General features: G+C 41.1%; 1 protein-coding gene across 10 annotated transcripts in view; it reads left to right on the top strand.

The window, feature by feature from the left end:
* Positions 1–25,946, top strand: part of ptk2bb (protein tyrosine kinase 2 beta, b) — a 119,598-nt gene that overhangs the window by 67,071 nt on the left and 26,581 nt on the right. For all 10 annotated transcript variants that reach the window (XM_062034307.1, XM_062034308.1, XM_062034303.1 and 7 more), the window contains 10 exons: positions 1,735–1,766; positions 1,849–1,890; positions 1,948–2,045; positions 21,464–21,545; positions 21,617–21,717; positions 21,801–21,916; positions 21,990–22,090; positions 22,195–22,284; positions 24,066–24,270; positions 25,789–25,879. In XM_062034307.1, the coding sequence (XP_061890291.1) occupies positions 1,735–1,766; positions 1,849–1,890; positions 1,948–2,045; positions 21,464–21,545; positions 21,617–21,717; positions 21,801–21,916; positions 21,990–22,090; positions 22,195–22,284; positions 24,066–24,270; positions 25,789–25,879 (958 nt within the window). The remainder of the gene's footprint in view (positions 1–1,734; positions 1,767–1,848; positions 1,891–1,947; positions 2,046–21,463; positions 21,546–21,616; positions 21,718–21,800; positions 21,917–21,989; positions 22,091–22,194; positions 22,285–24,065; positions 24,271–25,788; positions 25,880–25,946) is intronic.

The following is a 25,946-nucleotide window of genomic DNA, read 5'->3' on the forward strand; positions in this document are numbered from 1 at the left end:
AAAAGAACCAGATAGGACTCTTTCTTCAGCTTGATGGCATCCCTCACCGCAGGTGTCCACCACCGGGTTCTAGGATTACCACCACGACAGGCACCAACTAACTTGCGTCCACAGCTCCAATCGGCCGCCTCGACAATAGAGGTACGGAACATGGTCCACTCGGACTCAATGTCCAGTGCCTCCCTCGTGACATGTTAAAAGTTCTTCCGGAGGCGGGAATTGAAACTCTCTCTGACAGGAGACTCTACTAGGCGTTCCCAGCAGATCCTCACAATGCGTTTGGGCCTGCCAGGTCTGTCCAGCATCCTCCCCCACCATCGTAGCCAACTCACCACCAGGTGGTGATCGGTTGAAAGCTCCGCCCCTCTCTTCACCCGGGTGTCCAAAACATGAGACCGCAAATCCGTTGACACAACTACAAAGTCGATCATGGAACTGCGGCCTAGGGTGTCCTGGTGCCAAGTGCACATATGGACACCCTTATGTTTGAACATGGTGTTTGTTATGGACAATCTGTGACGAGCACAAAAGTCCAATAACAAAACACCACTCGGGTTCAGATCCGGGCGGCCATTCTTCCCAATCACGCCTCTCCAGGTTTCACTGTCGTTGCCAATATGAGCGTTAAAGTCCCCCAGTAGAACGAGGGAATCACCCGGGGGAGCACTCTCCAGTACTCCCTTCGAGTGAATCCAAAAAGGGTGGGTACTCTGAGCTGCCGTTTGCCGCGTAAGGGCAAACAAAAGTCAGGACCCGTCCCCCCACCCGAAGGCGGAAGGAAGCTACCCTCTCGTCGTACTGGGTTGAACTCCCAACGTGCAGGCTTTGAGCCGGGGGGCAACAAGAATTGCCACCCCAACCCGTTGCCTCACACTGCTGGCAACGCCAGAGTGGAAGAGAGTCCAGCCCCTCTCGAGAGAACTGGTTCCAGAGCCCTTGCTGTGCGTCGAAGTGAGTCTGAGCCGGAACTTCTCCACCTCGCACACTAGCTCAGGCTCCTTCCTCCCCCAGCGAGGTGACGTTCCACGTCCCAAGAGCTGGCTTATGTAGCCGAGGATCGGACCGCCAAGTGCCCTTCCTTCGGCTGCCGCCCAGCTCACATTTCCCCCTACCTCTTTGGCCCCCTGCTATGGGTGGTGAGCCCATTGGAAGGGGGACGCGGCCGGGCCTCATGAGGACAGGCCCGGCCACCAGGCGCTTGCCATCGTGCCCCACCTCCGGGTCTGACTCCAGAGGGGGGCCCCGTGACCCGCGTCTGGGTGAGGGAAATCTGGGTCCTTTGTACTTTTCATAGAGGTTTTCAAGCTACTCTTTGTCTGATCCCTCACATAGGACCAGTTTGTCTTGGGAGACCCTACCAGGGGGTATAAAGCCCCCGGACAACATAGCTACTAGGATCATTGGGACACGCAAACTCCTCTACCATGATAAGGTAGCAGCTCAGAGAGGAGATCAACAATACAATTGTTTCAAATGCAACAATACATATATGTAATAATAACTTGAAATACAAATGAAAGCAGATGGAGGAGAAGAAGCGAACTGTATTAACCTTGTAGGTTGTTATAGTAACAATAGGTTAAGCTTTGTCAGTGTGCCATGTGTTACCCAAGTGCAACTTGATGTGTTTGATGAAATAAAACAAATGAAGTTATTATCAAGAGATGCTGTTCAATTTACTTTTGTCTGTCTGATAAGCCATCCTTAATACATTTTGTATTTTCTCCTGAGTAGCAGAGACACTAACACAATACGACACAGTACGGGTCAGTACATTTCCTAACTATGCAAGATTTATTTTTTCAAAATGCAAAATCTCCACTTTTATGACAAATCTTTTGTTTTTAGGGTCTGATATCTATTGTGAGATTCCTGAAAGGCCAAGATCAGGTTTGTTTAACGCATGTCATGTTCGGACTGTATAAAACAAAATGTATGTTTCCCTAGCTGTAAAGTATGGAATAGACCGCAGTGACATCACACTTGGACAAATTCTCGGCGAGGGTTTTTTTGGTGAGGTCTACGATGGAGTGTACACAGCAGCGGTAAGTGCACATATGCAGGAAAATATCTTAGAAAACTGCCCTTTTTGGTGGAATTTCCTATTATCCACAATTCTTACGTATGTGAGACAAGAAAACGTCTTTAACTTTTCTGTGCGTTCTACACCATAAAAAAAACGCTAGCGCAAGGCGGTTAACAATGCAGTGATGAGGATTTTACTATTTTGCCCATAAAACACTCTCTTAAAAAACACAATTTATAGGACCCTATGAAATCAGTTTTGTTTTTCCCAAGTTCTTTTTCCGTTAAAATTTTACATAATGAATTTTTTATACCTTTTACACCAAATAATGTGTGATAAAATAAACTGTCCTTTAATCAAATGCAAAAACCCTTACATTTATTGGTGCAATACATGTTTAATTTAATCATAATAACTTTGAAATGTACCAATGAGTATTTAATTTGTTTACCTTTCACAATTATTTTTTTTTACCACCAAAGAACATGTTTGTGTATCATTAATAAAATGTCTGATATTTATATGCAAAAATCCTTAATTTTAATGGTGCAATACATCTTTAGACAAATTTGACCAAATCATAATCATTTTGTAGATGTACCAATGAGTACACTGGTTTTATAATTATTTTACCATCAAAGAATGTATGCTTTTTGAATCATGAATAAAATGTCCGATAATTATATGCAAAAATCCTTAAATTTATTGGTGCAAAACATCTTTGGACAGTTGTGACCAAATCAAAGCTGGCTGCTTACGGCCCTGCGGCCATTAGGGTGCTCCCAAGAGTACATATAAACATTGTGTTAATATTAGTTAATGGATATGCGGCTCACGAGACATCACAAGTTTAACAAGAATGGCACATGGTGTGTATTTGTCTAAATTCATACTGCTGCAAAAGTGGACAAATTGCACTGCTCTCATGCAGATATCAACAGAACCACTAGTTAACAACCACAAGTTTGCTTTCTAGTATAAATATATATGACCCAATCCAAACATCTTTTCCCCACTCATGGTGTAAATTAACGATAACCAACAAATAAAATCGCACATAACACACATCCTGCTCATTGAACTGTGTGTACATTATAAAACATGCATATATAATATAAAATTACACATATATAAATCCATTATAGGGCATGATGGGTAATATATGCAAAACTCTCCACACTTCTCCATGTTTGGTGCAGTTTAGCTGCTTGATATGTCTGATTGGTTACAAAACTTTGAGTAAGTCAGGAAAGTACACAAGGTAGGAGTCAAACTTTCAAATACTCTTACTATTTAATGTTGTATCCTTTATACCTCATTTGGCATTGTTGTCCTGGTGTGTGGGGGGTTAAGATTCAAGTAGTTGAAGTCGTGTGTTGTTGTTCAGTCTGTTAGAGCTTGCTTTAATAGAGACAAACTGAAGAGTTTTTGGTAAAAAAGATTGTTACGTCAAAATCAACGCATTGTTTGGCGAAAAGTGTTTTAATGTGTGTATTTGTCTATGCGTGTCATTGTATGTGTGTGTGCATTCATTTAACAGCGTATTGGCGATTACCCTACATTTATATTCAAACCATTTTTGCTACCTTGTTTTTGGTTATTCAGTTCATTAATATAATTTAAGTGTTTCCTTTATATTTTACTTGTTTGTTTTTGTACGGTTAGATAGTACTTTATTGATTCCGCCAGGAGAGTTCCCTCAGCAGAATTTAAATTCCAGCAGCAGTGTACAGTATTGAGATCGAATTTAAAAAGTAATTCATGGGAGTATAAATGGAAATAAAATAGAAAATGTTACAATGAGAATAAAAATAAAAAGCAACAATAAGAATATATAGGCAATAGTGACCATGTTATGAAAATGTATTGCACTGTTTTTTGTTGCAGTTTATTTCAGTATAGTTATTGTTTAGCATCCCCTGTCATCCTAGTACACCCCTCCCCCCAGAGAGGAGTTGTACAGTCTGATCTAAAAAACAGTCTGATCTAAAAAACGCCTTTGTTCCACACTTGGGATAAAGCAGTCTAGCACTGAACAGGCTCCCTGGCTACTGATAACGGTATGCAGAGGGTGACTGGCATCATCCATGATGCTCAGTAGTTTTTCCACAGTCCTCTTCTCTGCCACCGTCACCAGTGAGTCCAGTTTTATTCCAAACGTAGAGCCGGCCTGCCTGGTCAGTTTTTCCAGTCTGGAGCTGTCCTTCTTAGATGTACTCGGGGTGTGGTAGTACCTTGAGACCTCCGAATTCGGGAGATTTGGGGGCGGGGGGTTAAGGGGGAGGAGTATATTTATAGCTAGAATTCACTGAAATCCAAGTATTTCTTATATATATATATATATATATATATGTATATATATATATATATATATAAATAAACTAAATACTTGACTTTCAGTGAATTCTAGCTATATATATATATATATATATATATATATATATATATATATATATATATATATATATATATATGTATTTTACTATGTATATATATATATATATATATATATATATATATATATATATATATATATATATATATATATATATATATATATATATATAAATAAAATAAATACTTGAATTTCAGTGTTCATTTATTTACACATATACACACACATAACACTCCTCTATTCATTGTTGTAGTTGAAAGTGCAATGCAATGCAACCTCCCACACTTGCCGTCAGGGTACGCAATTCAATTTTTGGCCAACCAAAAAGTAACCACAGAACTGTCAGGATTGTCCCTGACAGTTTGGTCAAGTTTTAGTTTTCCTCTGAGTTTGTCTTTTCGATCAAGTTCGGAATGTATCCATTTACAGTTCTTTAATAGCGTACATAATGCAGAGAGTGGGCGTTCTTTTCTCCAAATTTATACAGCAACTGAAATGAAAAGCTATAAAGGTTGTCTGTTTAATGTTTACACTCAGTTTATGGTGGGGTGAGGAAAGCAGAGAACATTTTTTCATGCCTACATAAAAAGCAGTCCTTGTTTATTAGCAATAATTTTTCAAAAAACAGGTACAAATTAAAGACATGATAGATTTTGGAAGTTGTTCAAGCTCTGATTGGGGGGTTTGAAATAACTACATTCTGACCTGAGATCAGTCTTGCGAGTGTGGGGTCTGTCGTTGTGGCTTGTGCAGCCCTTTGAGACATTTGTTATTAAGGGCTATATTAGTCAACTTTGATTAAAACATTCATACATACCAGATACAAAATGAGTTGGGCAATTTGAATGTTATCCACATATTATTCAAATCCAAATTATGTTTAAGGCTTGCAAGCCATAATCGCCTTCTTTCTTTTTAGACAATCATTCTGTCTGCACTCTTTGTGCAGATACAGTAGTAGTACTGTAGATGTTTCTGTTTGCTCAATTCTGACAGCTGTGTCAGAGTGTGTTGATGACGAACCCCAAGATGCAGAGAAGGCGGCAGGCATTGTGCGAGAAAACATGATTTAATGTCCAAAATATAAAAAAATAAAGAAAAGACACAAACCAGGAACTAGGAATCGACAAACTGGAAACAGGAAACAGGGATCCAGCAAACAGGGACTAGGAACAAAAAGACAGTAAGCTACAAACAGCTACAAAATACAGCTACACTGATATCGACACGACAGGTCGGAACGACAATAATCCAGCAATGACTGGAGGGGAAGGCAGGTTTAAATAGCAGCTGGCTGATTGACACCAGGTGTGGCCAGGTGCCAATCAGCTACAGCTGAGGGGACAGCACTCAGAGAGACAAACAGGAAACTGAACCAAAATAAGAGTGCTGACAGGAAATAAAACAAACAGGAAAAAACTAAAACTTAACCAAACTGTCAGGGACAAGCCTGACAGTAGCACCCCTTCCCATAACGGATACCAGACGTTATGGGAAAAAAAAAACAGTCCAAAGTCACGGGAGGGTGGAGGGAGGACAAGGAGGTGGGCCACCAGGCCAAGTGTCCCCGCAACCAGCAGGGAAGAGTTAGGTGGCGACGGCGAGTTGAACGCCGCCGCAATTGGCGAGGCGGCTCCTCCGCTGGCGTGGGAGGACCCACCGGATACGAGGGTGGCTCCCTCTGCTGGCCCACCGGAGACTATGGTGGCGCCCTCTGCCGGCCCACCGGAGACGATGGTGGCAGCGTCTGCCGGCCCACCGGAGTGCATGGCGGCGTCTGCCGGCCCACCGGAGTGCATGGCGGCATCTGCCGGCCCACCGGAGTGCATGGCGGCATCTGTTACAGACCTACTTGAGACGATGGTGGCGTCTGTTACAGACCCACTTGAGATTATGGCGCCGTCTGTTACAGACCCACTTGAGATGATGGTGGCGTCTGTTACAGACCCACTTGAGATGATGGTGCCGTCTGTTGCAGACCCACTTGAGATGATGGCGCCGTCTGTTGCAGACCCACTGGGTCGAGAAGTAGCTGTGCCTCCCCAACTGAACAGCGACCCATAGCCCCCCCTCAAGGGACGGATCCCAGACGTCCCCAGACAGGCCCACAGACGAAAGGGATGGGTGGGAGAGGGCTTGAAATGCGGCCGAACTCCTCTTCAATTTAGCCATTAGCGCTACAATCGCGTCAAGCCTCTCTGCCATGGAAATCTCTGCAAGGTTCGTGTTAGCTGGATTATTATGTCAGAGTGTGTTGATGACGAACCCCAAGATGCAGAGAAGGCGGCAGGCATTGTGCGAGAAAACATGATTTAATGTCCGAAATGTAAAAAAATAAAGAAAAGATACAAACCAGGAACTAGGTATCGACAAACTGGAAACAGGAAACAGGGATCCAGCAAACAGGGACTAGGAACAAAAAGACAGTAAATTACAAACAGCTACAAAATACAGCTACACTGATATCGACACGACAGATCGGAACAACAATAATCCAGCACTGACTGGAGGGGAAGGCAGGTTTAATAGCAGCTGGCTGATTGACACCAGGTGTGGCCAGGTGCCAATCAGCCACAGCTGAGGGGACAGCACTCAGAGAGACAAACAGGAAACTGGACCAAAATAAGAGTGCTGACAGGAAATAAAACAAACACAGAGGAAAAAACTAAAACTTAACCAAACTTTCAGGGACAAGCCTGACAAGCTGCAAAAGTTGCTTCTCTATCATTGCTGACTTTCTGGTTGTTAGATGAAAACACTTGATATGAAGCACACTGCACCTTTTGTAAGAAAACAGTTCTATGGCAAATTTGAAAAATGTTTGCTAATATTGTATTGCAATTAGTTTACAATAGGGCAGCACGGTGGCACAGGAGCTAGTGCATGTACCTTACAACACAAAGGTCCTGAGTTCAATCCCGGGCTCTGGATCTTTCTGTGTGGAGTTTGCATGCTCTCCCCGTGACTGCGTGGTTTCCCTCCGGGTACTCCGGCTTCCTCCCACCTCCAAAGATAGGTTGGTGGATAGGTTGATTGGCAACTCTAAATTGGCCCTAGTGTGTGAATGTGAGTGTGAATGTTGTCTGTCTATCTGTGTTGGCCCTGTGATGAGGTGGCGACTTGTCCAGGGTGTACCCCGCCTTCTGCCCGAATGCAGCTGAGATGGGCTCCAGCATCCCCCGCGACCCCGAAAGGGACAAGCGGTAGAAAAAGGATGGATGGATAGTTTACAATATAGTCTCCTGGTATATTTAGTTAGTTTCACCATTTTGTTTTCCAATGTGAAAGAGCAGTGATTTATTTCATATACTTAAAATTCATTCTGGCCCTCTGATTTTTCTTTATGTCGTTTACTTTTTTGTCCATATGGATATGAAATGGTCTTAAATTATTTTCATTATGGTCTTAAAAAAGTCTTAAAGTCTTAAATTTCACTGATTTAAAGCTGCAGAGACCCTGAATGAAATAAATAGAATTTAAAAGAACAGAGGGAACGATGATGTTAAAGTAAAACACAACTTTGAAAAAAAACATTACTATGTCAAGGGTGAACTGTTGGCAGTGCTGTTAAGTTTCTCTGTCTAAATGGGTGAAGAATGCATAAACTTTAAGGCATGATTCAGCTGACCTGATGATAAACTAGTTTGGCAATGTTTTTGTATTATTCTTAAGACTACAGTACTTTGCAGTTTTGTAAATATTGACTATTGTGTGTGAAGTCCTACCTAAGGTAAAATTCTGTTGAAAAATTATGCCATCAAGTTAAGATAAATGTTGTGATGGTTGATAAAATGTTGTATGTTTTAGTTTACACTGTGAGAGATTGCCAGTTTATGGTGGTTAAGAGCTACCATAATGAATAAAGCAAAACATGTTCTAGACCAAAAATCACTCCATATTCTCTACCGCTCACTAGTGTTACCATATCAGAGTTATTGTGCAGAACTACGGGGAAATAACTTCAAAAGTGCACCTCATTCATTAACAGTGTTACAAAAAAGATCAGTTAGAATAATACATAATGTTGGATATAGAAAACATGCAAACATTGAATCGAAAATACTGAAATTCCACGATATAGTAGATTTGGAAACAGCTAAAATTATGCACAAAACAAACTGTAATCTACTACCTAAAGAATATACAACAATTATTCTCAACAAAAGGATAAATATAATCTTAGAGAAAAATGTAATTAAACAAATGTATCAAATAATGTACTTATATAATCCAATTCAAGAAACTTGTCAAACTTAAACTGTTTACAAAGAAGAACCATGATAAACATTCTGAATGTATTTCTTCCAGCCATTCATTTTCTAGATAATCTTATGTCACCATATGAAATACAACTTACTTCACTAATTATTTATTTATTTTTAATGTTATTTCTTATGGAATATATTGTGAATAAATTGAGAAAATGGTGTGAACAGAAGTTTTAGCAACTGCTATGTAAAGGAAAAGGGGTAGGGTTAAATAAGAACTGCTTCTTCCTACTCCTTTTCTAACATGTTGAATAGAGAAACTGGAAATTGTGATGTATCATGTTGTATGCATGCATGTTCCAAATAAACACAAACTCAACTCAACTCAACCAGCAGGAGGTTAGTCTCCAGGTGGGACACCCAAGATGTACAGGTGTAAAGGCAGAGGCCTGACAAAGTGCAATCATCTTCTTCAGGTTGGAGTTGGACACACAGGCCCTGATTTACTAAAGGTTTGCGTGTACTAAAATGTGTGAAAACTGGATAGCACAAGCAAAATTAATCTACCAAATGTATGCAAAGTGGATTGCGTCTCTTAAGTGAGCAGAATAAGATGTGCAATCTATTTTGCAACTCTGTCCTTATTAATATGCAAAATAAAATCTGATCATCAAAACGCTGGGAGGAGAAAATGCTAATTTGATTATTTAGCACACGCAATGTGATTTATCAACACATCACCGTTTTGCGAGCACTGCTGTGTTGTATCTAGTACCGTATTTTTCGGACTATAAGGCACACTGAAAATCCTTTCATTTTCTCAAAACTCGGCAGTGCGCCTTATAACCCGGTGCGCCTAATGTACGAAATAATTGCGGTTGTGCTTACCGACCTCGTAGCTATTTTATTTGGCACATGGTGAAATGATAAGTGTGACCAGTAGTCACACATAAGAGATACGTGTAGACTGCAAAATGATGACAGTCGCACATAAGAGGTACGTGTAGACTTCAATATGACTCAAGTAAACAACACAAACTTTATATGTTCCATTGAAAGTATAGAACATTACACACGGCGCTCAAAAATATTTAAGTTTTACGACTTTGGTAAGCTATGAAGCCGCACCGCTTGATGATTGTACTGTGCTTCAACATACGAGTATCATGGTGTGTCTGAATGTCATTAAAACAGTAGCTCCATCTTTTAACAATTATTCCACTCCCATCCTTGCACACTACACCGCTACAATAAAGAAGACGGAGAAAAGACGCTGACGAAGGAGAGCCACGTAAATAAGACCGCCCACAAAAAGGCGCATCCTGAAGCGACTGTCAGAAAGCGGCTTGAAGATGATCTGTAAAACATAATCCATGCAACATTTTGACCAAAGAACCACCATTACATGTTATGTAGACCACAAGGAAGTGCTTTCAATTTAGAAAAAAAAAAAGACCCCTTTAATGCACTTTATAATCCGGTGCGCCTTTTGTATGAAAATGGACCTGACTAAACCCGCTCATCGGCGGTGCGCCATATGGTCCGGAAAATACGGTACATACAATATGCCAGCTATCATCGTTGGCCCTGTGATGAGGTGGCGACTTGTCCAGGGTTTACCTTCCGCCCGGATACAGCGGGGATTGGCTCCAGCACCACCCGCGACCCTGAGAGGGACAGGCGGTAGAAAATTGATGGATGGATTCATTTGGTCTCAAAAAAATAATGGCAATAATACCGTATTACAGCAATAATTTGTTGGTCATATCTTCGAGCCAAGTTTGTTTTCAGCAAAGGCCTAATAATGGAGCATGATGCCTCCTTCACATTTCTGACTGCCCCTTCATATACTATTATTGTGAAGGCTGGAAATGTGCTACTCTTCTTCGATTGGTGGCTGTTACTACTGAGACTATTAAAAGCTTTTTTGAGGAAAAAAAAAAAGAGTGCCTCTCAAGTTACGGCTCCTGTCCTGTCTGTACATAGAGCTGGCATCGGTGGTCTCGTTCACAACAACATAAACAGATTTGATTTTTTTGTGGGAGGATAAATTTCCCTGCCAAGCATTAGCGTTGTAGTTTGTTTCCCCAGACAAACATTTGTTCTTCTAACGATGACAGAATTTCAGTCACATTTATGTCAGTAACCATGATATTTTGTTTTAACAGTAGATTCCATTTTTACTGGCCAATTCTGTGATTTTGTGCGCGATTGCCTTAACGCAGAAATCAACGGGCCCAATATTTACGTGCCGTGACCTGCATATTAACCAAGGTGTAGTGACATTGTTATTGGCTAACGCCGACAAACTTTTTTTTTCTAGCATAGATACACGCTGCTCTGCTCACAATGCCTCAGGCTACTATTGAGAGCCAATTGGTATGCTTGCGGCTATTGAAGAATCAACTTTCAGTTCAGAAAAATGCGTAGTCCCCCCAACATGTCCTGGGACTTCCCTGTGGCCTCCTACCGATCACACGCGCCCTAAACACCTGCCCAGGGAGCATTCCAGGTGCCATCCTGACCAGATGTCCAAACCACCTCATCTGGTTCCTCTCGATGTTAAGGAGCAGCAAGTCAAGACCCACTTCTGGCAAATTAAGACCGAATCAATCAATCTTGCTCAGGATGAGCCAATGAGGTGTCCAGTTTGCAATCACAGGTGTTGCAAAGCAGCAGCACATAGGCAGGCTATGCTGCACTACACACTACAGCAGACCATACAATCTTCTGTATGTGCTTGGATTTTTTTATGAACACCTTCAGCATGTGGAGGCTGCTGTGTAAAAAAAGAACAACATCTGATCACACAATAATACAAAAACTCACACAATAATGACTGATAGAATGCTAAAAATGTAATGACAGACCACCTCGGAATGGAATTTTACTTTTTACTTACTGTTTTTTACTGAATAAAGAGTGATGGGAATCACAATATTAACTATGAACAATAAAACACTGAATATTAACATATGAATGTTGCTCCTCTTTACTTTTCATACAACCTTCTCAATTGACATATTTTACAACCGAGCAATACATAGCCAAAATGCGAAAAACACGAAGAAACATGAACGCAAAGGGTATAGAAAACACCCGCAATCTGCATATTAAGTGTTTCCAATTTACCATGGACTTTTAAATTCAGCTCGAGATATTTGTAGGCAAGTGGTAACTAACTATCAATAAAGATGACTACTTCATTTATTAATAATTATTTATGTTGTAACTGTGTTTCTCATAACAAGCATGTGAAATGTCCGCAAAAACATGGAAATCTGCGTGTTTAAACATTCATTTTCATATCAAAATATCAATACGATCCAAACAAAATGTGTTGGACGCTCGCCTCAATCGCAGGTACTCGCTGTTCCTCTTGCCTAAACGCTGCACTGAGGGCCTGATTTACTAAAATCCAAACACCATGCTCTAACCAGCATGTGCAAAAAATAAATTAGCGTGTATTATGAGTGGGCGTGTTGCATGTAATCTACTAGTACTGCGTGTGCGATTAAAAGTGGTGCTCCTTTTTAAATGAGGATTTTGCGTGCGTGCAAGGCTTTTACCACAGAGACACTTGATCCTTTTTCTGCATGTTCATGTTATACTTTTTGCGTGTTGCGTTGAACCAGCAGAATACATATTTTCTGAATCCCAATATAAACAACAGAAACCTGACACTTTCTTCGAGATCGCATCACCAGTTCATTTTTGCTTCTGGAATGACTAAAATGCAAGAAAATGCAAAATGAAAGACATATTTTCATTTAGGAGATATATTATAGTACTGTATTTTCCGGACTATAAGGCGCACTTAAAATATTTCTTTTTTTTCCTCAAAACCAGGGGTCCCCAAACTTTTTGACTCGGGGGCCGCATTGGGTTAAAAAAAATTGGCCGGGGCCGGGCTGTATACATATATATATACATATATATATATATATATATATATATATATATATATATATATATATATATATATATATATATATATATATATATATATATATATTGTCTTTATATTCCAGCGAGTTAATCCGTTTTTTTATTTAACATCAATTAACATTGATGTTCATCAACATTTAACATTGCCACGTTATCAATGGGAAAATTCATTTTTAGACAATATGATTTGCCTGAGCGGCTAGGAGACACCGAGAGTAACAAGCGGTATAAAATGGATTAGAAAGGAAAGATAAAATAAAAAAAATTAAAAAATTAAAACACTTTTTTTTTTTTAACTTGGGCCCGTGGGCCCAAGTTAAAAACATGTATCCGGGGGCCGGATTTTGGATGCTGGGGGGCCGGATCCAACCCGCGGGCCGTAGTTTGGGGACCCCTGCTCTAAACCCAATGCGCCTAATGTAAGGAATAATTTTGGTTTTGCTTACCGACCTGGAAAGCAATTTTATTTGGTACTTGGTGTAATGATAAGTGTGACCAGTAGATGGCAGTCAAACATAAGAGATATGTGTAGACTGCAATATGACTTAAGTAAACACCACCAACATTTTATATGTTCCATTTAAAATATAGAACATTACGCACAGCGCTCACAAATCTGTCAAAATGTTTTAGTACGACTTTGGTAAGCTATGAAGCCGCACCGCTTAATGGATTGTACTGTGCTTCAACATAAGAGTATTATTATGGTGTGTGTATAAGGTAAGACATATTATCTGGCATTTTGTTTCGCAATATTATGCAAAACCAACTTTTCTTACCTTCCGCTGATCTGTATTTGGATCTGCATAAGTCCTGAAAAATTGCGCGCGTCCGCCTTTGTAGTCCGTGATGACGTTGTAGTCGATAAGCTTCTTCTCTTTCTCTATCTTCTTGTTATGGTACATGAATCCTCCGCTGTTGCCATTTGTAATATAATGTAGTGTAAAGTTCTTATTTTCTGCCATAAAAGTGATAAAACTTACCAGTGTAGTGAGTTTACATAATTCACCCAATGAACTTTAGTTATTAGAGAGTTCCGGTCGGACGTTTTTTCACGGGACACATATTCGGCGTTGTTGTTGCACTTGTGAGTGACCCACGGATGAGGAGATGCTGCTCCGTTATTGATTGAAGTAAAGTCTGAATGTCATTAAAACAGTTAGCTCCATCTTTTGACACTTTTTCCACTCCCATCCTTGCACGCTACAACAAAGATGACGGGGAGAAGACGCTGCCAAAGGTGACCCACAAAAATAAGTCCGCCCACAAAACGGCGCATCCTGAAGCAACTGTTAGAAAGTGACTTGAAGATGATCTGTAAAACATAATCTATGCAACATGTTGTCCAAATAACCACCATTACATGTTATGTAGACCACAATGAAGTGTTTTCAACTTACAAAAAAAAAAAAAAAATGACCCTTTTAATGTGTCTTATAATCCGGTGTGCCTTAAATATATAAGAAGATCGAAAATAGACCATTAATCGGCAGTGCGCCTTATAATCTGGTGCGCCCTATGGTCCGGAAAATACGGTAATATATTTTCTAGATAAAAAAAACAAAAATTTTTTTTTTTTTTAAAACGGCATTGCATTTTATTTAGCCCCAGCAGCAATAACATTATAAAATGATTTTACTCAATAGACGATATGTCTAGTATTTTTATTTCTGACCGTCCACCAAAATATTGACACATATCAGTAGGACGAAGGATTCTCATCTGTCCATCGTCTGTTTTTGCAGCGCAAGCACTGATCCTGCAGACGTGTGTGGAACTGTCACTTTGCACGTCTTTCTGACGCTAAATAAAACGCAAAATAGTGCTCGCAAAACGGTGATGAGTGTTGATGAATCACATTGCCCGTGCTAAATAATTATATTTGCATTTTCTCCTCTCAGTATTGTGAGCGTTTTGATGATCAGGATATATTTTGCATATTAATGAAGACAGATGCAAAATGGATTGCACACCTAATTCTGCTCACATGACAGATGCAATCCACTTTGCACACATTTAGTTGATCAGCTTTGCATATAGTATCAGGTTTGCACATGTTTTAGTACACGCAAACCTTTAATACGGGGAGACGAGCACTGAAACAAGCTCATTAGTTAGCTGACCAACTAGCTAGTTTACTATTTATTTACTTGATTCATACTTAAGTTTATTTATTTTTTGTTTATAGATTGTAAACAGAGGTCACAACACCGGAAGTATATTACCCTAGGGGGTGTGGCTAAAGGCTAGAGTTGTCAAATGGGTAATGTTTTCACAGTTCTGCGCATACATGTTATAGAATTCTACATTACATTTTCAATGATAATCATGTTAGCAAATTCCATCCATCCATCCATTCTCTACCGCTTATTCCCTTCGGGGTCGCGGGGGGCGCTGGAGCCTATCTCAGCTACAATCGGGCGGAAGGCGGGGTACACCCTGGACAAGTCGCCACCTCATCGCAGGGCCAACACAGATAGACAGACAACATTCACACTCACATTCACACACTAGGGCCAATTTAGTGTTGCCAATCAACCTATCCCCAGGTGCATGTCTTTGGAGGTGGGAGGAAGCCGGAGTACCCGGAGGGAACCCACGCAGTCACGGGGAGAACATGCAAACTCCACACAGAAAGATCCCGAGGCCGGTATTGAACTCACGACTACTCAGGACCTAAAATGTCTGTAGTATATTACATGGGACATTTAAGTGTCAAAAAGACAGTCAAAAGAGGTTGGTAGGTGAAAAATAAATCTAAAGGTAAAACACCCAGTTGCAGAAGATGTACTCTTGATTTTGGCAGCAGTTTGTGTAGATAGAACATTTCCTTTTTTTCCCCTCAATTTTCAGAGGATGCTCGAAACGCTGTCATTAGGCTGTTACAAAAATAATAACTAGAATAAACTATTAAACTATCAAAACTTTTCAAAGCAAGAACAGAAACAGTTCTGATAAAAATGAGGAAACATTGTTTATATAAACAAAAGACATTCAAAATAGCAACAATGTCAACAAAATGACATCAAATCATCATCATGGCGCCGATGAAGGCTGCCTCGGTGCTCTCGTGCGCTCTGTTTTGTTTGTTTTTGTGCATAAACTGTGTGTCCGGGTTCTCTTACACCCGCGAAGAGCTATTGAACATCAGATCCATCATCCCTATGGACTTGTTACCAGTCATCTTAGCGTCAGCTGCGGATTTGGTCCATTCTGTGATCAAAAGAGGGAGACCGCACCGAAGAGGGAAGCGTGCGGGCGCTCTTGTCCGTCTTCGCGGACGGGGATTACGCACGCCTCTACCAGGCATCTTCCTCTCCAACGTCCGCTCACTTGCCAACAAGATGGACGAGCTAGCGTTGCTGATGAGAAGGAACAAGGACTTTTTCTCATCTTCTGTGTTGTGCTTCACGGAGACATGGCTGAGCGCGAATGTCCCGGACAGCGCGGTGCAACTGGATGGCTTTCAACTTCTCCGCGCGGACCGAGACGCGGGGCTCTCTGGCAAAAAAAGAGGCGGTGGAGTCTGCTTCTTTGTCAACAACAGCTGGTGACATGACAGTGATTTCAAAACACTTCTCTCCTTCTCTGGAATATATCTTCATCCACTGTAAGCCCTTTTACTCACCGCGTGAGATTGTTTCATTCATTCTCGTGGCTGTTTACATCCCGCCCGGCGCGGACGTGCGTGACGCTCAGTGCGCGCTTGCAGGACAGATCTTACATGTGGAACAGTCTTTTCCTGACTCTCTTGTTATCGTGCTTGGTGACTTTAAGAAGGGAAATTTGAGCCAGAAATGACCAAAGTATAGACAGTTTATTAAATGCCCGACCAGAAACGAGAACACGCTGGATCACTGCTACACTACATTGAGCAGGGCTTTTCATGCAGTCCCGCGCGCTGCTCTTGGACTATCAGATCATGTGATGGTGCACTTTCCCTTCATACAGACAGAGACAGAAACTTGCTAAACCTGTTATGAGGACCATTAAGTGTTTCACCGCCGAGTCTGTGGACGAGTTGCGAGCTTGTTGGGAGACGACAGACTGGGAGGCAATTGGAGCGGCCACGAACAATCTGGACGAGTATTTGGACACTGTGACCTCATACATACAGTTCAATGAGGCGCGCATCATTCCAACGCACACCAGGGTTTGTTATAACAACGACAAGGCCTGGTTCACACCCAAGCTCCGATAGCTGCGCAAGAAGAAGGAGGCTGCGTGGAGAAGCGGGGACCAAAGTACATACAGAGAAGCGAAGTACCACTTCACCAGGGAAGTGGAGAAAGCTAAATCTGTGTACTCTAACCGTCTACAGGGACAGTTCCGCTCCAATGATTCTGCGGCAGTTTGGAGAGGTCTAAGGGCCCTTACGAACTATAAGCCCAAAAACCCCCAGGCCCTGAATGACCGGACTCTCGCTCAGAGCCTCAACACACATTACTGTCGTCATGAACGGCCTTCAGCTCATCAAAGCCTTGCTCCCCCCACCATCACCCTCCCCACCAATGCCAGCACTTCATTAAAGGAGTCAAAGGACTCAAAGAACTCCAAGGACATCACAGGACTCCAAAAACATCATAGTACTGTAAAGGCCCTCTCCATCAAAGAAGAGGATGTACGCCGGCAGTTCTTGAAGCTGAATACGCGGAAGGCCCCCGGGCCGGATGGTGTCTCCCCCTCCACTCTCAGACACTGTGCGGACCAGCTGGCTCCTGTCTGCACTGACATTTTTAACACCTCTCTGGAGCTATGCCGCGTGCCGTCCTGCTTTAAGACCTCCACCATTGTCCCTGTCCCCAAGAAAGCACGGATCACAGGACTAAATGACTACAGGCCGGTCGCGCTGACGTCTGTGGTCATGAAGTCCTTTGAGCGCTTAGTCCTGCCCCACCTCAAGGACATCACCGCCCCCCTCCTGGACCCACTGCAGTTCGCCTACAGAACCAACAGGTCTGTTGATGATGCAGTGAACCTGGCCCGCCACTTCATCCTGGAGCATCTGGACTCCCCAGGAACCTACGCTAGGATCCTGTTAGTGGACTTCAGCTCTGCCTTCAGCACCATCCTCCCTGGACTGCTACGAGACAAGCTCTACCAGCTCAGCGTGCCCGACTCCCTCTGCAGTTGGATTAATGACTTCCTGACAGACCGAAGACAGCACGTGCGGCTGGGGAAGATTGTCTCGGACAGTCGAACCACAAACACTGGTACTCCTCAGGGCTGTGTACTCTCCCCCTGGCTCTTCTCCCTGTATACAAACTGCTGCACCTCCAGTCACCAATCCGTAAAACTGCTCAAGTTTGCGGATGACACCACCCTCATCGGGCTCATCTCGAATGGCGATGAGTCCGCCTACAGGAGAGAGGTGGACCGGCTGACGTCCTGGTGCAGCCTCAACAACCTGGAGCTGAACGCCCTGAAAACGGTGGAGATGATCATGGACTTCAGGAAAGTCACAGCCCCACCATCCCCCCTCACCCTGATTGACTCTTCCACCCCCGTACCCATTGTGGACTCCTTCCGTTTCTTGGGCACCACCATCACCCAGGACCTCAAGTGGGAGCTGACCATCAGCTCCCTCATCAAGAAGGCCCAGCAGAGGATGTACTTCCTGCGGCAGCTGAGGAAACTTAAGGTGCCGACCGAGATGCTGGTGCAGTTTTACTCAGCCATCATAGAGTCCATCCTGACCTCCTCCATCACAGTGTGGTTCCCCGGCACCACAGTCCAGGATAAGAATAGACTGCAGCGCATCGTACGTGCTGCTGAGAAGGTGATTGGCTGCAAGCTCCCATCCCTCCATGACTTGTTCTCCTCCAGGACCAGGAGGCGTGTGGGTCGGATCACAGCTGACTCTTCTCACCCTGGACACAAACTATTCTCCCCTCTCCCCTCAGGCAGGAGACTACGCTCCATCCAGACCCACACCTCCCGCCACCTCAACAGTTTTTTTCCCCTCGGCCATCAGGCAAATTAACAATAACAGTAGCTCCTTGAATTCCTTGAATTCCTTCTAAGTCTATCTGATAGCTCAGTCACAGCTCTTTTTATTACCAAACATGTGTTATATGTGTTTTATGTTGCACGATTGCACCAAGAAATATTCCTAGTTTGTGAACCTTGTTCTCAAACAATGGCAATAAAACTATTCTGATTCTGATTCAAATCTAACATCTTTTGAAAATGTTGCCATATTAGTTGTAAATCTTCGACTTTGTTGAATAAAAGTTAAGTATATCTAGCTTCCTAAAAATAAAAATTAGTTTTGTTTGTGTTTAGAAATATGCACACATTTATATAGACACAGTTTGGCTGGTGAACTTTGGCTAAAATGATAATTAAAGCTATGTTTCACACAACTGTGTCTCTCTGTTGTTAGCTAAATAGCTAACAAAGCTAACTATCTTACCGAGGAGAGTCAGGGACCGCAGTCTCCAAATATCCAACATGCCTCAGTTTTCAATGCCCCCGCATTTTCAATGAATCCATCAATCAATCAAATATTTTATTAGTCCCCGAGGGGAGATTGAGATTTTCAGCACAATCCCATTCAAGAGCAGACATACATAACAAGGAGACAGAACAAGAACGCATTTTATACGTACTGACATGAAAAGCAAGATCTGCTTTGCAAATCCAGCACATTATTGATTTATTTGATGTGTTTAATTTTCATTTGCCGTGTTTTTGCAGTGGCTGGAGTCTTTTTTTCACCAGTCATGCCGGCTGACTTAGCAAAAACACAATGATGTCACCGACTATCAAATGAATTTGACGGCAACAAATGTTATTGATTATTTTTGTCGACGTCAGAATGGTTGCATCCCTACCAGTTACTGTGGGTTTTAAACGTGAGTTGTTGTTCACAATGTATCGTTTTTTATGAAAAAAAATAAGGTGCGTCCCTGGGACTTGGGAGTGAGTCGACTGCGTCCATTCAGTTAATTATGTGTCAGGGACGCAGGACGCATACCTAGAATGATGTTGCTCGGTAAGACACAAATTAACCTCCATACTAAAATTTGGACAGTTTATGAGTCTGTAGCTTTAATGCTAACAAGCTGTGTTTGTCCATGCCTATCTTTATCCATTTTTTACCCATACACAGTAACTTTGCACTATATCATTAAAACAACAATTCAACAAAACCTTAGCAAAATTAGCATAGTTATGTGAGTTGAGTTGAGTTTGTGTTTATTTGGAACATGCATGCATACAACATGATACATCACAATTTCCAGTTTCTCTATTCAACATGTTTGAAAAGGAGTAGGAAGAAGCAGAGCTTATTTAATCCTACCCCTTTTCCTTTACATAGCAGTTGCTAATACTTTTTTTCACTTCCTGTACTCAATTTATACACAATGTTCTCCATAACTAATAACATTAAAAATAAATAAATACTAATTAGTGAAGTAAGTAATATTTCATATGGTGAGATAAATAAGATTATCTAGAAAATGAATAGATGGATGAAATAAATTCAGAATGTTTACCGTGGTTTTTCTTCTTTGCACTTTGTAAACACTTTAAGTTTGAAGAGTTTCTTGAAATGGATCATGTTAGCACATTGTTTGATTTCTTTGCTTACTCCATTCCATAATTTAATTCCACATACTGATATACTGAAGGTCTTAAGGGTTGTACGTGCGTACAAATGTTTAAATTGTTTGTCTAAGCTTATATTTATTCTCTTTTGTTGAGAATAATTGTTGTATATTCTTGGGTAGCAGGTTATAGTTTCATTTGTGTATAATGTTAGCCGTTTGCAAATTCACTATGTTGTGGAAGTTCAGTATTTTCCATTCAATAAATAAAGTGTTTGTATGTTCTCTATATCCAACATTATGTATTATTCTAACTGATCTTTTTTGTAACATGGTTAATGAATGAAGTGTACTTTTGTAGGTATTTACCCATATGTCTGCACAATAACTCAGATATGGTAACACAAGTGAGCAGCAAAGAACATGGAGTGATTTTTGGTCTAGAACATGTTTTGCTTTATTCATTGTTGACGTGTTTCTTGCCACCCTATGTATGGCGTAGTGGGTAGAGCGGCCATGCCAGAAACCTGAGGGTTGCAGGTTCGCTCCCTGCCTCTTGACATCCAAATCGCTGCTGTTGTGTCCTTGGGCAGGACATTTCACCCTGGCCCCCGGTGCCGCTCACACTGGTGAATGAATGATGAATGAATGATAGGTGGTGGTCGGATGGGCCGTAGGCGCAAACTGGCAGCCTCACTTCCGTCAGTCTACCCCAGGGCAGGTGGCTACAAATGTAGCTTACCACCACAAGGTGTGAATGAATGATGGGTTCCCACTTCTCTGTGAGCGCTTTGAGTATCTAATAATAGAAAAGCGCAATATAAAATCTAATCCATTATTATTTTTTATTTTTTTTATTTTTTTATATGAGATTTCCAGTTCATTTTATCATCAATCATTACACCTAGAAATTTAGTTTCATTTACTCTTTCAATTTCTATTCCGTCTATTTGTATTTGTGTTTGACTTTCTTTTCTACTGTTACAGAATAGCATTATTTTAGTTTTATTGAGGTTTAAGAATAGTCTGTTTTTGTGAAACTGATGTGAGCTAAAGTGCTAGTATTACACTCGCATGTTAACACTAACATGCTTGGTTAGCCTATTTGCTGAAGAAAAAAAAAATCTAACTTACAACTCTTAAATCTGTAGTTGACTGGCAGAGCTCCAGGCTTTATTACAAGACGTGTAACAAATCCTAAGGGTGGTATACACTCACACGTTTGGTGCACATCTAGTCAATTTTGCACAATGGGGTTTTAAATTTATGTATGAGAGAAATTACCTGCACTGCAGTATAGAAAATGTTATTCTGTTGTGTTTTCACTAAGCAGAATGGAACCAAGACCAATGTCGCGGTCAAGACATGCAAAGACTGCTCACCTGACGTCATGGAGAAGTTCATGAGTGAAGCAGGTAGGATTTGGGATATGAACATGATTAAAATGACAACGGCAAGAGTGAACACATGTGAACTTTGTGGTCAGTCATCATGAAGAATCTCGACCATCCTCACATCGTCAAACTCATTGGAATCATCGAGGACAATCCCGTGTGGATCGTCATGGAGCTTTATCAATACGGAGAGGTCAGTCACCACAATGGCCAAGTGAGGCACTGTGTGAAATCCACTCAATTAAAAGTGATGCCACTTGTTGGATGCGTCTACAGCTTGGGAACTACCTGACTCAGAACCAGAACAAGTTGACAAACATGACTCTGGTGCTGTTCAGCCTGCAGATCTGCAAAGCTCTCGTCTACCTCGAAGGCGTCAACATGGTGCACAGGTCAATGACCACTTCTGTGTACATACGCTAGTTTAACCCGCCATATTTATGCATGTCTTATATGCTATTACAGAGACATTGCAGTTCGCAACGTGTTGGTCGCCAGTCCCGAATGTGTAAAGCTTGGAGACTTTGGGCTATCGCGATACATTGAGGATGAAGAGTACTACAAAGGTTGTTAGTGTTATGCATAGAAAAATATAAATTCCTGACACTACTGCTTAAATAAGTTAATCACAAGAACCAGCTTTTAATACAATGGCAATCTAAAATTGCAGCCTCTGTGACGCGATTGCCTATCAAGTGGATGGCTCCAGAATCCATCAACTTTAGACGTTTCACCTCTGCCAGTGACGTTTGGATGTTTGGTATGTTTGGTTTACTTTTTCTTCATTAATTGACATTTGATTTAAATGTTAACTTTTTGTGAGCTTAAAACCACAAGTGTACCTGACAAGCAAGCCACAAGATGGCAGCAATGTTGTTGAAGAAAAAATGTAATGAGGTTGTCATTGAGTGCTATCAGTGCTATTCAATTGTTGGCCCTGGGGAATGACACAAATCTTGGGAGTCAAACATTTTTGCAGAAAATGCCTAAATAGAGGAACTTGGACCACTGTAAACACATTGGAAATCCCTGCATTGACATTCAACCTTGCTTGCAAACAAATAGAACACTGCGGTCCAAATGTTTTGATTTTAACTGTGGCATTCCTCAAGTCACATCTTTAAGTCCTTTTTTTTTGGCTGCGACACATTTTTTTTCATAATGTGATTTATGTAACTAGTGTTGCTGTAGCTTGTTTACTTCAGATGCAGTTGTTCAAATTCTTTAGTTATACCAATGGTGTTCCTCTCTTGTTTTCATATTTGGGCTATTAAGTTGCAAAAACAAATAATTTTGGCAGAGGGTCCTTCAAAACAGCAGAGCACTTCTGTAACTCTGCCAAAAAAATAGACCAAAATTAAATGTCTCCTGTAGTGGTGGTATATACGAAATAGGACTAATAGTGAAGGGAGAAGTCCGGCCCCCTCAATGCTTAGCTTTCTGGAACTGTAGACCCCAAAACAACTGAGTTGAATATCCCTGATATCAGTGGTGTGCCGTGAGGGCCAGCAAGGTCTTCTCTGCCGGCCTACCATAAATTAATAAAAGTTAATTTTATTTTGTATTTACTTTTCATAAATGTATAAACATATTCATCATATTCTCTTCATGTCATATTAAGCTCCAGTTTTGCTGTTTTTAAGTTAGAGCTTTTATCCATTCAAAATTCAGCTAGCTTGTTGCCAGCGCTATATGCATTCTGCTGGATGCCTTCTGACTTAGCATTAGCGGCGGTTGAGCGGTGTAAAGGAAAGGAGGACATTCAGTTGATAGACAGTTGTGATTGCCGATCAGATCACAAGTTGTTGACAGTAGCCCATCTAGGTGGCCTTAGATTGAAAGTGACTGTGATTGTCACTCCAAAGTATCCAATCACAAGTTGTGATTTACGAAAGCAGAAAGTGGGACCGGAGCCATACCCGGCCAGCGGAGAAATCAGCGGTACTCCCTTTTTTAACCAACAAAGAAGCAGAGCAAAACGTTGATCAGGTGGCAGATATATTATATCTGCAAGGCCATTTTCAAGAAGGATATTTAAAGGGAAACTAGATCTTGTGAGATGAGTTCTGCCGACCCTGGAAACTAGTTCAACTGTTCTTGCGGTGCAATTTATGGTTTGGCTTCTACTTCCACTCGAATCAACCAACTGCAAAACGGCACCAATGGCTTATACGGCATCAAATGGCCGTTACAAATTGTGAGTTCAAATATATTTTTTCACATTCAATATGTTTTTTACAATTATTTTTTTGACAGTACCATGTCCGATACGGTTTTATTGATTTTTAAATGGGCCAAAAAATTGCCTGTTTTGTACACTATTGACACATTGAGATGATTCAATGCCCAGCAGTGCTCAAGTGTTTCTGTATAGTATTTTTCAAGCCGTGGACATATTTTGAGAGGTATTTATTGAAGTCGGAGACATCACTGAAGACCAAGGTGGGAAATGCACGGCCCGCCACTGCCTGATATAGATGCTATTTAAATACAAATACCAGACTGGAACTGCTTCGCTGATGCCTACGTTGATCCCCACAGCTGTGTGCATGTGGGAGATCATAAGCCAAGGCCAGCAACCGTTTTTCTGGCTGGAGAACCGAGATGTCATCAACCAGTTGGAGCAAGGCATCAGGCTTCCCAAACCCGACAACTGCCCCCCAGCGCTCTACTCCCTCATGACCCGCTGCTGGTCCTACGACGCGAAAGAGAGACCCAACTTTACCGAGCTGGTGGTCAAGATCAGGTAGTGACAAACTCTTTGTTTTTTTATGTGTCAAACTTCATAGGGCAAGAAGGGGACATGTTTAGTGACCTAGATGATTGATTACTCTGCAGTAGAACCATTTGATTTCTCTCAGAGAGGCAATAATAAAGATATACTGTATGTATAATTACATATATTCAAAGAAACGTGCATACAATATATATATATATATTTATATATATATGTATATATATATAAATATATATGTATAATTAATACATAAAGTTACATAAATTAAGTTGATATATAAAAAACATTTTTGTAAATTACAAAATGTGTAATCAAATTTAATATTTAGATAAATTAAGATTTACAAGGTTTTCAGAAGGGATAATGCAATTAATGTACATTATTTATCTATTAATCTCACAGTCACAAAAATCACAGATTAATGGCAAAGGAAATTCTTATGCTTATAAAGCCTGTGAGATGGCTCTCTGTCCGCAGCGTCGTTTTATGAGGGTTAAAAAGCATTGTTAGCATAAATATTACTGAAATAATACAGCATAAACCAGGTTTAGTCAACGTTTTCCAGGTCAAGGACCCCCAAACTGATGGAGAGAAGGAGCAGGCACCCCCTACTTACTGTATATATCTTGAATGAAAATAGGATTGTATTTTACATTTAACTGGTCCTGAAGGTACCTTGTTACTTTTCAATACTGACAATATTAAAAAAATATCAGCATTGTGCCGGAAGAAACAGCTTTACCAACATACATACAACATACAACATACGTCAAGCAACACAGCCTGGCCTCCGTTACAGTACATTGAGAGTCAAGAGTCAAGTCTGTTTCCCTTAGATTGCCTACAAACTCATAAATTCAGTACACAGCTCTATGCTAGCTAGCGGCATCCCCACTATCGCTGTAGCTACTTGGCCAGTTGCCAGAAGGATAGTGGCCTATGCCATCCGCCTATGACTATCATGAAAATGCAAATCGTTGTTGTTGTTGTTTCTGTTCAAAGTGGCATTATCTTTAACAGTGGCACTATCTCCAGCTACAGTCTTCAATAACACCAGAAGAAGGTGCTAGTTGTTTTTAATAAAGAAGAAGTCACTAAAAGGATAGAAGTCTTTATAAACTTGAAAAATTCTCAACAAAGTGCAGCAATAACATTGTATGTAAAACAATGTAAAATAACCACCCTTGGCTCTGATTACTGCTTTGCACACTCTTGGCATTTTCTCGATGAGGTACTCACCTGAAATGTTTTTTACTTCACAGGTGTGCTTAAAGCTATTTTGAAGAAACTAGAATATAAAACATGGTTTCAGTTAGTTCACCTTTTTTTGTTTAGTACATAACTCCACAAGTGTTCATTTATAGTTATGCCTTCAGTGACAATCTACAATGTAAATAGTCATGAAAATAAAGAAAACCCATTGAATGAGAAGGTTGTGTGTCCAAATTTTGGCCTGTACTGTATATTGCACAGTAATAATTTTGTTTTAAAAGATAATAATAAAATGTGACCTTACATCTTGTCCAGTGACGTCCACGAGATGGAAAAGGAGCAGGAAGTGGAGCGAGAGAGGGAGAAAAGGCGCTCCAAGATCAACTTTAGCGAGCCACCTCCCAAGGTAGGTAGAACACTGATGCCCAAACTGTGGCACGAATACCACTAGTGAATAAATGGGTTATACGTAT

This window comes from Entelurus aequoreus, linkage group LG23 (assembly GCF_033978785.1).
Source record: "Entelurus aequoreus isolate RoL-2023_Sb linkage group LG23, RoL_Eaeq_v1.1, whole genome shotgun sequence".
NCBI classification, from domain to species: domain Eukaryota; kingdom Metazoa; phylum Chordata; class Actinopteri; order Syngnathiformes; family Syngnathidae; genus Entelurus; species Entelurus aequoreus.